Source organism: Scyliorhinus canicula, chromosome 16, assembly GCF_902713615.1.
Source record: "Scyliorhinus canicula chromosome 16, sScyCan1.1, whole genome shotgun sequence".
NCBI classification, from domain to species: Eukaryota; Metazoa; Chordata; class Chondrichthyes; order Carcharhiniformes; family Scyliorhinidae; genus Scyliorhinus; species Scyliorhinus canicula.
The window spans coordinates 52,928,580-52,943,219 of NC_052161.1; the positions used below are offsets into that span (position 1 = coordinate 52,928,580).

Genomic DNA, 14,640 nt, shown 5'->3' on the forward strand with positions numbered 1-14,640 from the left:
TTTGTCACCTGCCACTGCACCTAGTCGGTGGAGACGAAAATTTATCTTCAGTAACCACCAGCTGTAATTTTTCACACCCTGTAGAGATACTAATGAAAACCCAGTAGTAGATTGTCATAAACTTGCATTCAGAAAAAATTCAATCACAAACGGATTGGCGCCGGATTGTGGCTCTCGATTCTGGCCTCTCCCACGATTTAATGGCCTCTTTGCACTCTTGCTTAAGCACAACACGGCCATTAAATTGCGATTGTTTAACATCCACCAGAAAAGGTAGATGGCCTTGGTTTAACATTTTACCTGAAAGGCTACACCATCAATTGTACAGTAGCTGGAATGTTGTGCTCAAGTCCCTGAAACAGAACTTGATCCCAAAGTTTGCAGTCTCAGAGCCAAAAATGTTACCAATTTAGCCACAGTTTGCAGTAATTGCCCAGAACCAGACTTTTGTGTTAAAAAATCTTGGATTGGATTTCAGCACAAAACTTACCAAAATTTGGCACAAATTAACAATCACACACAGGAGTCACAAGATGACTGGTAATGGGAAAATGCCATACAGGTGCGGTGTATGTTCTTAGCAAGTTGGGCCTGAGATGTATTGAAGGGGTTGAATAGCAAGGTTTTATTTTGCATCCAAATAAATACTAATGATTAACTAAAAAAGATTCAGTTTCATTTTTAATGTTGGATTGGGTTGGATTTGTTTATTGTCACCTGTACCGAGGTACAGTGAAAAGTATTTTTCTGCGAGCAGCAACAGATCATTAAGTACATGAAAAGAAAAGGAAATAAGAGATAATACATAAAAGGGCAACACAAGGTAAACAATGTACTTAGATAACACCGGCATCGAGTGAAGCAGACAGGGGTGCAGTGTTAATGAGTTCAGTCCATAAGAGGGTCGTTTAGTAATCTTGTAACAGTGGGGAAGAAGCTGACCTGCTGTTGGAATTCTTCAGCTTAATGGATATAAAATTAGCATCCATATTCAAAAACATTTTACCTATAATTAATTTTGTGCAACATGGAATATCTGTGCCCTGAAGATCAATTCCATCCCTCTCCTTGGCAACACACTGTGATTAAGTAGCCTGTTCACAACTTTGGTGTAATTTGATCCTGAGGTGAGTTTTCAACCTCATATTCATGCCATTTCTAATACTGTCTATTTCCACTCCACAACATTGCTTGACATTGCCTTTGTCCCAGCTTATCTGCTACTGAAACCCTCATCCATGCATTTGTTATGACTAGACTTCACAATTCCAAAACACATCTGGCTGGTTTCCGTCAACTTGAGGCCATTCAAAATAAGTTTCTTAACTCGCATCAAGTCCCATTCTCCTATCATCCCGATGCCCATTGGCCTAAGTTGGCTCCCAAATTTTTATTTGTTTTCAATTCCCTCCCTGGTCGTGCCCCTCCCAATTTCTGTAATCTCCTCCAACCTCACAATCCTCTGAGATAGTTGAGCCTGTTGTGCATTCCCAATCATACTTGCACCACCATTGGTGTCCGTGCTTCAGTTGCCTGGACCTTAAACTTTGAAATTCCCCCGGCATACCACTGCACCTTCCTATTTCGGTTTCCTTATACAAGACACATTTTGAAAACTACCTCTTTGACCAAGCTCATGAGACCTATTATCTCCTTATATGGCTCTGTGTCATACCTCGTTTAATAATACACTTGCAAAACACCTTGGGACATTTCATTATGTTAAAGACACTATGTAAATATGTTGTTGTATCACATCAAAATTTTGGCAAGTCAAATATGAGAATAATCTTAATTGAAAACATAATGTATGTTCGAAAAAGAGTCAGCACAAACCTTGAAATCTTTCAACAAACTCTCTAATGCTGTGCTCTGTTCTTCACTTACTGATTGACCAAGGTTTTGTTCTAGTACAGGGAGAAATCTTTGAAACACTCCAGTACAGTAACGGTTCCATCGAGTGGGGCGTTGAGCTCGCCAATCCATAATTTTGCTTTTCAATGTCCATTCAATTCTAAATCACAGGGAATAAAACATGTGATCAAACATGTCTTGAAAGTAGCAACCAGAAATATTTATTGTTTTAACTTAATTTATATGGCAAATGGCATGCAAAGCAACTTTAATAATATTAAATGGTCTCGGCATCAACTAAATCAAACAGCAAAACATTTCATGTTCCAGCAATGTGTTAAACAAAGACATTTCACCCAGCCTAGAGTTTTACATGTGAAATTGCATGAGAAGACATCAGGCATGCATCCCAGTGTCATCTGGCAATATTATGGTTATTGGGTGTGCTTGAGTCCCTTGTGCGTCCGACAAAAAATAAATAAACAATTATCGTTAATGGAAAGACAATGAAGCAAAATTTTATGGTGTCCAATGCAATTTTGCACGCAGCACATGGACAAAATAGGCAGGTGGACAATATTCCTTTTCATCATGTCATCTAAGGGCAGAAGAATAGATCCGCAGTATGGCCATTGTCTGTAGTGAGGAGTTTAGGTGAGAGTTTGCTGCCAGTTGCCTTGCGAAACTTGACGGCTTTATCTCTGTTTTTAATATCAGTCTTTGCGTTGCTAGTCTTAATCTCAGGACCCATTGGTTTTTACGAGGCTCCTGGAGGATTTATACTCTGTGGAGCCTTCCAGGCAGTTTCTGCCTCTCTGGTAATGGGGATTGTCTACTCCTTTGAGTCGGAAGGCAGCAGCAGAAGGGAGAGGAAACTAGGTGCCCGCAGGCAGGGCCCAAAGGAGTGGCCTGTGGGAGGAGAGTGCAGGCACAGGGGTGCAGGGCCAGTAAGAAGTGCAAGGCGGAAGGAGGTCACAGAAGACATCATTATTCTGCTGCCAGAGTGTACAGACAACGATCCAACTGCCTCAACATGTCAGCGATGCAGTGCTGAAGGAGGCTCCACCTCTCTCGGGAGACTGACCTCCATATGTTAAATAGTCATACTGCAGTGCTACCCCATGCTAGTTGGTACAGATGCCTGGTCAGCCCTCAACAAAGGTTAAGATACTGAACCAGACACGTAGCGTATTTAGGTTATAAGACTGTGTAAAAAATAATTAGGAGTGGTGATATAAGATATAAGAAATTGGGCTTGGTTATTTTACAAACAAAACTTTATTCAAACAAAAAAGAAAATAATATTTAAACTTTCAAACTTCACAGTTCTAACACAAACAGATTATATGCAGTTTCTTTTTTAAAAAATGTTGAATTGAGTTTTTACATTTTATACACTATAAATTTGGTAAGGATAAATGTGTTGGTTCCAATGTACAAGTCATTTTCCTCTGTGCTGATCCTGACTCCACTCCCCCTTGGTCTCGCCCTGCCTTCACTTGTTGCTTCAGGGTCCATTGCTGGGTCCTTTACTGTACACTGATCTGCTATTTACATGTGAACGGTGCCCTTCCCTCCTTTTGCCATTTGGCTTCCTCCCCTATCTTCTCCCCTCTCCCTATCCTGTTTTCAGCATTTGTTTGGGGGTTCCTTTTTTGTGTCCTTGTTCTAGGCCCCCTGGCCTCTATATCGGTCGTTTTCCGGCCTGCCCCTCCTTTTCCTCCAGCCTCTCCCCTCGCTTCCCTTCAGTCGCGGTGGCTCCCGGGTATTCCTTCCCCTTCCCCCTATTCTATTGGGTGTTGGCTTCGAACAGGTCCTGGAACAAGCTGCTGAATGACCTCAACGCTTTATGGAAGCCATCTTCTGACCCTCAGATGGTGAACCTGATCTTCTCTAGGTAGAGAAATTCCAATAGGTCTACCAGCTTGTCTGCAGCTGTGGGTGGTGCTGCTGATCACCAGCCGAGCAGGATTCTCCGGCGGGCAATTAGGGAAGCAAAGGCAAGGGCATCGGCACTCTTCCCCAAGAATAGTTCTGGTTGGTCCGATAGCCTGAAGACTGCCACTGTTGGCCACAGCTCCACCCTCATCCCTACAACCTTGGAAATTGCCTCGAAGAAGGTGGCACGGAACCCAACAAGTCTGGGACATGCCCAGAACAAGGGAGTGTGGTTGGCCGGGCCTACCTGGCACCGTTCACATTTTCCCTCCACCTCTGGGAAGAACCTGCTCATTTGAATTCTTGTCAGGTGTGCTCTGTGCATCACTTTCAGCTGCATGAGGTTTAGCCTTGCTTCTCAGGGTCCATGAGTAAGCGGTTGTCTCCTTGCGGAGAAAGTTCTTGACCTGCAGATGTCACAGTTTGTTCCTGTTTGGTAGTTCCAGTCTCTCTATCAGTTCCTCTAAGGTCTGGCTTCCGTGTAAAAGTCCCTAACCGTCAGTGTCCCCGTCCTGTCTCCACCTCTTAATAGTGGCGCAAGCGTGGCTGGGGCAAACCTATGGTTGTCTCAGATGGGGGTCATGTTGGACATTTCAGTCAGACTGAAGTGCTGCCTCATCTGGTTCCAAGTTCTCAGGGTAGCTACCACATCTGAGCTTGTTCAGAGTTTTGCTGGTGGGAATGGGAGGACTCCTGCCATGAGGGTCCCCTCTCCCCCACTCCACTCCCGGATAACATTTCAGTTCTTTCAAGGACCCACAGTGGCCTTTCCATCTGCAGAGTGGATGTATTGCAATGGGGGTATGAAGCATCACCTTATCTCATTGCCACTGAGGCCATGTCCACTGTACCATTCAGTGAGGTGAGTGTGAGCAGTTGAGTGCTCACTTACCATGGATATCTGCTCCCAGCATTGCAGGCAAGTCCTCTGGTGGAGGCCCTGGGCACAGACCATCCTGGAGACTTCCTCCCATGCAGAGTTCATCTGTTGTCTCTCACATGTGGGAACCCTGAACTCAGCAGAGTCATTTGAACTCAATGCTGAGTTGAAACAGGCCCCAATTCCACTGAAACAGGGACCTTATCCCACAGTGTTGGACTAATGAACATTCAGAGTAGTCATGAATGCTCTTGAAAGACAGTTGCGAGTCTGCAGAAGGAGGGGTGGAATGTTTTTCTCTCTCTCCTCCGCTGTGCTCCATGTTGGACTGGTCGTTTCTCGTAGGCTGGGCGGGTGTGCCTTCCCGCTGTAGTAAGTCGTGGGAGAGGGGGTGAGATGGTGAGTGTGATCTGGATTGTCTGCCGCTGCGATTGGTGTCCAATTCTGTATTTTGATACTGTCAATAAACTAAAATATATATCCTTCACCGAACTGTCTCCAGGTCGAGGTTTATATTCCGAGGAGAGCTCCACCAATTAGCAGGGTGCTCCGCCCACTGATCACATGGGCAGCACATACACTGAGGTGTTGGGAGATTAATCTGTCTTGAACTCCTGCTGCTTCTGGACCTGGTGTGTTATTCGGTATGCTAGCTTCCTTTTCTGGACTTTGAAGCCTGGGCAGTGGTAAGGGAGAACTGTGCTACAACCAGTTGAATGGAGGCAAGAGGTGCCTGTTGCTGCTGCCAGTTGCTTGCAGGGGAGAGAGAGGAGTGTGCTTGCCTGCAGTTGCCATGCCTGGAACCCATGCTTGTTACTGGCTGCCTTTCTGCTTCCCGGCTGGGAATGGAGCAGGTTGTGGATTTTGGTTGGCCTGCTGCCGGGCTGAAAGTGGAGTAGAATGAATTCACTTTTGCAGTTTTGGACTGGATGGTGTCTGGAGACCGGATGTCAGAACTATGAGAGCAGCAGGGGGTTGGCCCAATTGACTACGTGCACTGCTTGAATTGATGTTGGTTTTGTTTTATAGTTGGGGGATTGTATGGTTACTATTTGGTTGTTTATTGTTATATTGGGCCGAGCCGCTGGGGGCTCGCCAGTTGCAGTCTTCCTGCTTCTGTGCACTGGGGGTTGAGGGGTCCTATCTGGTGCTAGTAAGGGAAAAGGGTGTTCTCTCGCACTCTCTCACTCACTCTCTCACTCTCTCTTTTGAACCGTGTGCTGCCTGTCCTTTTCCAATGGACTGAGCCGCTTGTGAGCCCTTCTTCACTGACATGGGGCTGTTGCTGGAGACGGGGGAGCGTGCGCTTGCTTGAGTGCTGGTTGCTTTGCCTTGTACCTAATTATTTGTTGAGGTTTTTTGTGGTTGCTCTGTATTTTGCGGGGCGGGGGGGGGGGGGGGGGGGGGGGGGGGAGGGCAAAGTGGCCGTATGCTGACTTTGCAACTGGTGGTTTGTTTAAAGGAACTGTTTTGGGTTGGACTGTGCCCCCTCTATGTCTTCTCTTCCTCACTCACACCATGCCCTGCACCAGTGTCTCCTTTTCCGGTGGTCTGTGCTGCTCGTTTGGGTGCCTTTCCACCAATGTGGGGCTGCCATTATGGCAGGACATTGGTGTATCCTATTCCGATGGTCTGTGCTGCTCGTTTGGGCGCCTTTCCGCAGATGGCAGGGGCTGTTTAGCACAGGGCTAAATCGCTGGCTTTGAAAGCAGACCAAGGCAGGCCAGCAGCACGGTTCAATTCCCGTACCAGCCTCCCCGAACAGGCGCCGGAATGTGGCGACTAGGGGCTTTTCACAGTAACTTCATTTGAAGCCTACTTGCGACAATAAGCGATTTTAATTTCATTCATGTGGGGCTACTGTTGAGGATGGGAGGTGGGGGGGGCAGTTGTGGTGTTTGTGTAGTGGCTTGGGAGCTGGTGAATTTGGGTATTTTTGGAGCCTTGTCGCATATTACGGATTTGCTTGACTGTTTTTAGCAGGCTGCTTATTCTTTTGTAATCTTGAGTTGTTGATAAACGTATAATATTTGTAGGAGGGGAAGCGGATGCTGTACAGCTCTGTCCCTGCCCCCCACCCCTCCAGGTCCAGAGATATGTCCATGTCCTCAGGCAGGGGTCCAATAGCTGCTTGGATTGTGGGCGGAGTTCCAGGGGCCGTACAGCCAGTCCTGGAGGAGTGTAGCATACTGGGGACCGCTGCTTTCGCGAAGAACGTCGCAGCTAGCATGGTCCAACCGGTAAAGCTGCTGGTACAAGTGGTGCTGGCTTTTATTGCCAGGCGGCCCAATGTCCATATCGGGACCCGACTCATTGTCTACGCCGTTGCTGACTGGGTCCATGGGCGCCACACGTCCCCCGTTGCCTCAAAGGTCAACAGGAGGCAAAACGGTGCAGGTTCCCCACTGATCTCGGGGCTCCTCCTTGGCCCTCCAGGGGTTAGTCTCCAGGTCCTGCATGGGGTCTCCGAGCCATGTGCCAGTGATTCCTGGTCACATTGTCGTAAGTGGCCCAGGTGGCGGTGTGTCTCTGCCCCCTGCACTAGACTGTGTAGGAGACTGGCCCCATCACATGGAAAACTGTCCCATGTGACTCTGGTCCCGAAGTTCCTCACATAAACTGCGTCATCTGTCATGAAGGTGCGCGCCCGTGGGCGACGATGAGAGTCTGTCTTTGAGCGGCTCTGTTGCTGATGGACCTGCGCCCCGACATCGGAGAGGACAAGGCTGAGACGCATCCAGAGTCGGTGCCCCAAGAGTAACTCTGCCTGTTGTGGATTGAGGCTTCATACGATAATTGAAAAGAAAACTTGCCAACCGCGTTTCCCACATCCCGAGGTCAACTTTCTCATGGCTTCTTGAACATTTGTACCCCTCGTTCGGTAGTCCATATGTACCTGATGCCATTCACAGCTATGAACGAAGCGAACTCCTGGCTCGTGAACGCCACCTCATTGTCAGACACCAGGATCTCTGGTAGTCCGTGTGTGCTAAAAGTAGCCCTTAGTCTGCCCATTGTTGCTCGAGTGGTCGCCAGCAACCCGGTGACCTGGTTTACTTCCAGCCATTTTCAATGGGCATTCACTACTATAAGGAATGTGGCTCCCTGAAACGGGCCGGCAAAGTCAATCTGTACACGGGACCAAGGCTTCCTGGGCCACTCCCAAGGGTGCCTCAGGGCTGCTGGTGGCGCCTTCCTGGCATTGGGTGTTCCTATTGATCGGCACGAATTTCCGGGAACTTGGTTTGATTGCCAGCTGCAAGTGGCTCATGTCTAGCTTAGTGGGTGTTTTTCTCACGCTGAGCCAGGTGTAGAGATCCTCGATCCGAGGGACCGGATAACGGTCAAAGTGGGATACCCGGTTCAGGGTCATTTTATACTCTCCACAGAGCCACACCGACCCGTCCGGCATCAACATGGGGACCATGGGCGCGACCCAATCGGTATAGTGGACAGGGTGAATAATCCCCAGCTACTCCAAACGGTCAAATTCCTGGTCTACCTTGACACAAAATGTGTACGGCACAGGGCGGGCGTGGAAATACTAGGGATGGGCATTTTATTCCACATTTATCGTGGCCGGAGCTCCTTTATTGGTACCGAGGCCTTCAGCAAAAACCGAAGGAAACTTGGACAGCATTCCAACTGATCCACAGGAGTGCCAATCCAAATGTAGGTGATGCAGCCAATCACGCCCCAATAGGTTGGGCGCATTCCCTTGGACCAACAGTAGGCATGCGGACAGATCACTGTATGCCAGGGGCACATGGGAGGTGCCCTCTATTTCTATGGGCTCCCCGGTATATGTGGCCAGTCGAGCCCCCATGTCACTAAGCTCTAGTGGCTGAAGACCTGTTCGGATGGCAGCAAACGTGCGTAGACTGAATACCAAAACTGCCGCTCCCGTGTCCAGTTCCATCTCGGTGGGGTGTCCGTTTTAACAGCAGTGTCACCTGGATTGGTGCTGTTCTGGGGCCAGCCACACAGAGCAGTAGTAAGCGTCCAAGTCCTCCAAGAAATGCATGCGGCCTCTTGCGGGGAAATGGCAACTAGTTCGTTGCTGGGGGGCAGAGTCCTCACGCGATTTGTCCAGCACCTCATTCCAAGCCTTGGTTTCCCGCTTGATGCTGGCATCTGTGATCCAGGAACGCTGGGTCGGGGAAGCTCTACAGTTGTTCCGGGGTGAGTCGCGGCTGCAGTGGCTTCCAACCTGGGAAGTCCCTGTCACCTCACTTCCTGTAGCCAGCATCCGGTGGTCTCGGCGACAGCTAGTGTTCAGGACTGCCATACCCTGGACTTCCTGGAGCCCACGGTCGGTGTTTTCCTGAGCAAGTGCTATGTCAACGGCCCTATCAAAGGTCAGGGGGTTCTCCAGTAACAGCTTATCCTGCGTCTCCCGGTCCCGAAGTCCACAAATGAAGCGGTCCCACAGCGATTCAGCCAGGGTGGCTCCGAACTCGCAAGGTGCAGCAAGTCCCCGTAAACGTATTGCCCGGTGTACTCCGCCAACGTCTGTGACGTGATATGGAACCGGTACCATTGGACCATAATTGATGGCTGTGGATTTAGGTGACGGTCCACCTGGTCGATCAGTGTGGCAAATGGCAAACCGGCCGGCCTGTCTAGGTAAGTCAAGTTCCTGATTAGTGCATAAGTCGGTCCACCAACGGTGATCAGTAAGGTGACGGTCTGTCGCTCGTCACTGGTTCTAGCGTTCGTGCGGGAAAAAAAGTTGATGTCTTCCGCCGTACTGGACCAAATCGTCCGAGTCGTTGTCAAAAGTCTTGAGTTTACCTAGGTATGCCATGCCTGCTGGTCGGAGAGCGGCCTCCCGAGGCGGTTGAAAAACAATCTGAGGTTGCAGCCCTTGCCTCTTACGGCAGCTCCACTTGATCCTCATCGCCAGTGTTGTAAAGGCAAAGACTCCATGAGAGGCCAGGCTGTCAGGGTGCAACTCACTTTATACCACACTAGTTACACTATACCACTCCTCTTCACGCTCCACTCCCAGTAGGGTTTCCTTCCACGAACTCCTTCCAGGTTGGGGTTTATATTATGAGGGAAGCCCCTCCAATTAGGAGGGAGCTCCGCCTCCTAGTCACCCGAGTAGCTTTGGTGTTGGAGGGGAATCTTTCTCTGAGCTCCTACGGCTTCTGGCTGTTATCCTGCTTCCAGACCAGGGGCGAAATTCTCCGACACCACGCAGGGTCGGAGAATCGCCCGGGGCCGCCGAGAATCCCACTCCCGCCACTTCCTGAATTCTCCCACCCGCCATAAGTTAGCATTCTGCAAATCCCGCCGCCCGATTCGGGGAATGGCTGGCGCCAGCGGGATGCCACGGTTTTATGAGCTTTCGTTATTCTCCGGCCCGGATGGGCCGAAGTCCCGCCGATGTGGCCACGGGTCACGTCGGCGAAAATCAAAGTTGGTATTTAACGGCGTCAACCATTGCTGATGGTTGACGCCGTTCAGCGTGGAGGTGGGTGACAGGCCGGGGAGAAAGAGAAATTACTAAATGCGAGTGCCGGTGGGATGGGGGGGGGGGGGGGGGGGTGGGAAGAGAGAGAGAGAGAGAGAGAAATGACCAACTTCGAGTGCCGGTGGGTTGGGGTTGGGGGTTTGGAGAGAGAGAGAGAGAAATGACTAACTTCGAGTGCCGGTGGGTTGGGGTTGGGGGGGGGGGGGGGGGAAGAGATAGAGAGAAATGACTAACTGTGAGTGCCGGTGGGTTGGGGTTGGGGGGGGGGGGGGGGGGGGAAGAGAGAGAGAGAAATTACTAACTGCAAGTGCCGGTGGGTTGGGGTTGGGGGGGGGGGGTTTGGGAAGAGAGAGAGAGAAATGACTAACTGCGAGTGCCGGTGGGTTGGGGTTGGGGGGGTTGGGGGGGGGGGGTGGGGGGGGGGGGGGAAGAGAGATAGAGAAATGACTAACTACGAGTGCCGGTGGGTTGGGGTGGTTGGGGGGGGGGGTGATAAGAGCCTGGAGGCGTGGCAGGCCAGAGGGGCCGGGTCCCTCCCTCTCCCGTGGCCGCCCTGGGGCATCCTGCGGGCGTTGCAAGCCAGAGGCCTCCTCGCACCTGAGCCTGGACACCCCTAGCCAGGACACTGCCACCCATGAGACGGGACTCACTGAGCGGATGGGTGAACACCAGGGGACCATGGACTCGGACTCTGAGGATGCGCACATCACAACGCCACAGCTGTCTCCAACACCCTCCACCATCGCAAAGACACTCACCCCGGCTGGGCTATTTAGTGATGAGTCTTCTGGTTCACTTGCTGGTGCGCACAACACTGTCGTCCCAGTACAGCAGGCGGAGGTAGGAGCAGCAGAGGGGCCGGGAGGTCGGAGGGCATCCTGGCCCAAGCAAACATCTGCCGCCCAGACGGGTTCCGGGTTCCTGGAGTTAACACACCCACCCATAGACCCGATGCATTCACCAAACCTGGATCGAAGGAAGAGGGTGACGGCCGGCTTGCAGCGGCTGCAGACGCAGGTGGAGGAGTCCACCTGTGTCCAGGAGCTGGGAGTCATGCCGGTCATGTGTGCCACCCAGGCCGAAACCGCACGGGTGGCGTCCGCGGTGGAGGCAATGGGTGCAACGGTGTCCGACATGGGTCGCAGTATGCAAGGTCTGGGGCTGCCCATGCAGGCGGCGTCTGTGGCCCAGGACGTGGCTTCCCTCTCACAGGAAGCCATGAGCCAGACCCAGCGGCAGATGGCAGAGGGGCTCAAAGTTATGGCCCTGTCTCAGCAGGCCATGGCGCAGTCTCTGCAGGCAATGGCCCAGCCTCAGCAAGCCATCGCTGAGGGCATCGGTGCCATTGTCCATCAGCTCGCCGGCGTTGCCAAAATCCAAACAGGGATGGCCAACTCCCTGAGCTCCATGGCTGCAGATCTGAGGACCCTTGTCGATACCAGCACGGGCCTCCAGGACTGGCAGCGCCAGGTGTCGGGGGAGCGTCGGATGGCCGGACCGTTCGCACCCCCGACCCATGTAGATGCCCAGGGGCTATCGGGCACCCCGAGGGAGGAGGAGGTGCTGGGCTCTGTCCCGGGTCCCCCTGTAGGGGACGTCCCGGAACACCGCGTCACTTCGGACTCCCCCCCTTCCGTCCCAGGTGCATCTGGTGGGCAGCGGGTAGGACAGACTGGCAGCTCGAATCCCAGTCGCCCGAGCCGCAGCCTAGCCCATCTAGGCCGGGCCGCCCCAGGAAACGTCCACTAAAGGGATCCCGAGTCACAGGGCATGAATCGCAGGAGTCCACCTCCAGTCCTGCTGTACTGTCTGGGGAACCACCTAGGCGTAGTAAAAGGGCCCGTAAGACCAAAAAAAAGACACGTAGTAAGTTGGCACGGGTGAAGGGCACAGACTAGTTTCAGGGGCTAGGGCACATGTATGGACTTTCTGTTATTAAAATCACTTACACACCTACAGAAGCTGCCTTTGTGTTCTGTCCGAAGCATGCGGGGGTGTCATGTAGGTTGAGCGCCAGTGTGTGAGGAGGGGTCTGATGTCGGCCTCAGGTGAGTGTGCCCCCCCTTCACCTGGCCCACCCTCTCAATCCCTCCGGGCAGAGGATGGGACCGTGCGCTGCAGTGTGACGGCCGCATGCAGGGATGGTCCGGAAGGATGGTAGTAATGTGGCCATGGGTCAGACATTGTACAACGATGTGGAGCCAGGAGCTCATCGCAGTGCGTGACGTCATCATCCTCCATGGCCTGCAATAGACACGCGTCCACCGGCAACCGTGTGAGCCCGGCCCGTTGTGTCGCAGGTGGATGTGCAATGGAGGGGTGTTGTACATTCAGGTGGGGTGGAAATGGTTGGGGAGGTGTTAGGGTGTTGGTGCTGGGTGGGTGAGGGGGGGAGTGAGGGTGTTGGTGTTGGGTGGGTGAGGGGGGAGTGAGGGTGTTGGTGTTGGGTGGGGGGGGTGGTGTTGGGGAAGACAACATGTAATCCTTGCCCTTCCCACCCCTCCCCCAACCCCAACCCACCTGCACTTGCAGCTTGTCATTTCTCTCTCTCTCTTCCCCCCCCCCCCCCCCAACCCACCTGCACTCGCAGTTTGTTATCTCTCTCTCTCTCTCTCTTCCCCCCCCCCCCCCCCCCCCCCCCCCCCCCCCCAACCCACCGGCGGTCGCAGTTTGTCATCTCTCTCTCTCTGAAACTGACGCGACAAACGTTACTCCGCTGCAGGCCCTTTCGGGACCGGAGAATACGCGCTGTTTAGCGGGCCCCGACGCCTGAGTCATCAGCGCCGTTTTTGCCCGCCGGTCCCGGGCATTGCCCCTGGTATGTTATTCTATTGCTGGCTATCTTTTTCAGACTTTAAAGCCTGGACTATGGCAAGGATGAACGGTGTTACAACTGGTGAATGGAGGGCAAAAGGAGCCTGTTTCTGCTGCCAGTTGCTTACAGGGAAGAGAGAGGAGTGCATGCCTGCAGTTGCCACGCCTGGGACTCGTACTTGTTACTGGCTGCCTTTTTGCTTATCAGCTGGGAGTGGAGCACGAGGCAGATTTTGGTCAGCCTGCTGCCAGGCTGAAAGTGGAATAGAACAGACTTGCTTTTCCAGTTTTGGAATGGATGGTGTCTGGAGGCAGAATGCCGGAACTGTGAGAGCAACAGGGTGGTGGCCCAATTGACTATGTGTACTGCTTGTACTGATGTACGGTTCTATGTGGAGCAATGGTGCAATGGGAAGGCCTGCTAATCATATGTATAATCAAATGTGGTTCCTGTCATTGAATGGCAGAAATTCTATTATGTCAATGGGTGGGTGGCAAGGTCAATCAATATGGAAATCCCACTGGTATAAAAGCTAACTCCCCCTCAATTCTCTGTCATTCCCACAGACCAAAAGCAGGAGCATAACCCCACCCCCCCCCCCCCTTATCTTTTAAGATGTGTATTGGTCTTGTATTGTATCAAATACTTCTTTGAATACTGAATAGAAAAAATAGCTTCCACCTGTTTTGCAATTTATCCGCCATGCTTCTTTCCGTGGAATAATAGATTAATTCTTGTGGCTAGAAAATATTTCAGTATTACATGTTATAGACGTATCTTAAGTTTAGATCATAATAAACACAGCTTCTTCTAATTATTGAACCAATTTATATAAAATATTCTATGAATAAAAATTGAAAAGAAGCTACATTTTTATTAAAATTAGATAAAAACAAGCAATGTTATATTAGCAGATAAATGTTATTTCAAAATCTATGACAGTAACAAAATGCTGTTTTGAGCAAGCTACCTGCACAGATGACAATACATGATGTTGGGAGCTCTTGCTGAAGAATGGTTTCCAATTATAATCCTTTGTGACATCAAAATTCAAACTCATAGGGAGATTGTTCTTTTGAATATTAACCCAGATCTGTAACATATTTCAAATGTCACTTAATAATTTAAAAATTAATTACTATGCAATAATTAAAACATGTCAACAATTTTTCTATAATATACAATAAACTGAACATGCCGAAAATACTCAGCAGGTCTGGTCGGATCTTTGGAAAGGGCCCCATGCGGGCATCCACCCCCCACTTTCCATGCAACTTCCAACCCTCCCTCCATCCCCTCTCCCTTCAACCCGCCCGAACACTTCCATTCCAAACCTCCCCCCCCCCCACACCACACCCCACCACCACTGTGAACCACGGCTAACAATGCCCTCTCTGTGTCCCCTCAAGGAAGGTCTCCCACAATCGCCAGGAGAGGGCCTACAGTGGCGGAGGTGTGCAGGACATACGAATCCCCACCTCCTTTGAGGCCAAGGACAGAGTTGTCACCAACGCGGGGGCTGGCGGATGTCACATAGGTGAGGAATCACTGGGCCCCACCAGAAGGACCTGTCAAATGTGAGTTGTTATTGCATAACTGACTGACCTATCCCTCCCGCTGACCACAAGAACTTTCTCCTGCAGGTCCTCCAGTGACGGCGCCGGCACATCTCCT

General features: G+C 51.2%; 1 protein-coding gene across 2 annotated transcripts in view; it reads right to left on the reverse strand.

Annotated features, from left to right (window-relative positions):
- LOC119951075 (coiled-coil and C2 domain-containing protein 2A-like) overlaps window positions 1–14,640 on the reverse strand; it is a 610,180-nt gene that overhangs the window by 18,590 nt on the left and 576,950 nt on the right. For both annotated transcript variants that reach the window (XM_038774117.1, XM_038774121.1), the window contains 3 exons: window positions 13,937–14,059; window positions 13,648–13,706; window positions 1,837–2,014 (listed from right to left, as the gene is read on the reverse strand). In XM_038774117.1, the coding sequence (XP_038630045.1) occupies window positions 1,837–2,014; window positions 13,648–13,706; window positions 13,937–14,059 (360 nt within the window). The remainder of the gene's footprint in view (window positions 1–1,836; window positions 2,015–13,647; window positions 13,707–13,936; window positions 14,060–14,640) is intronic.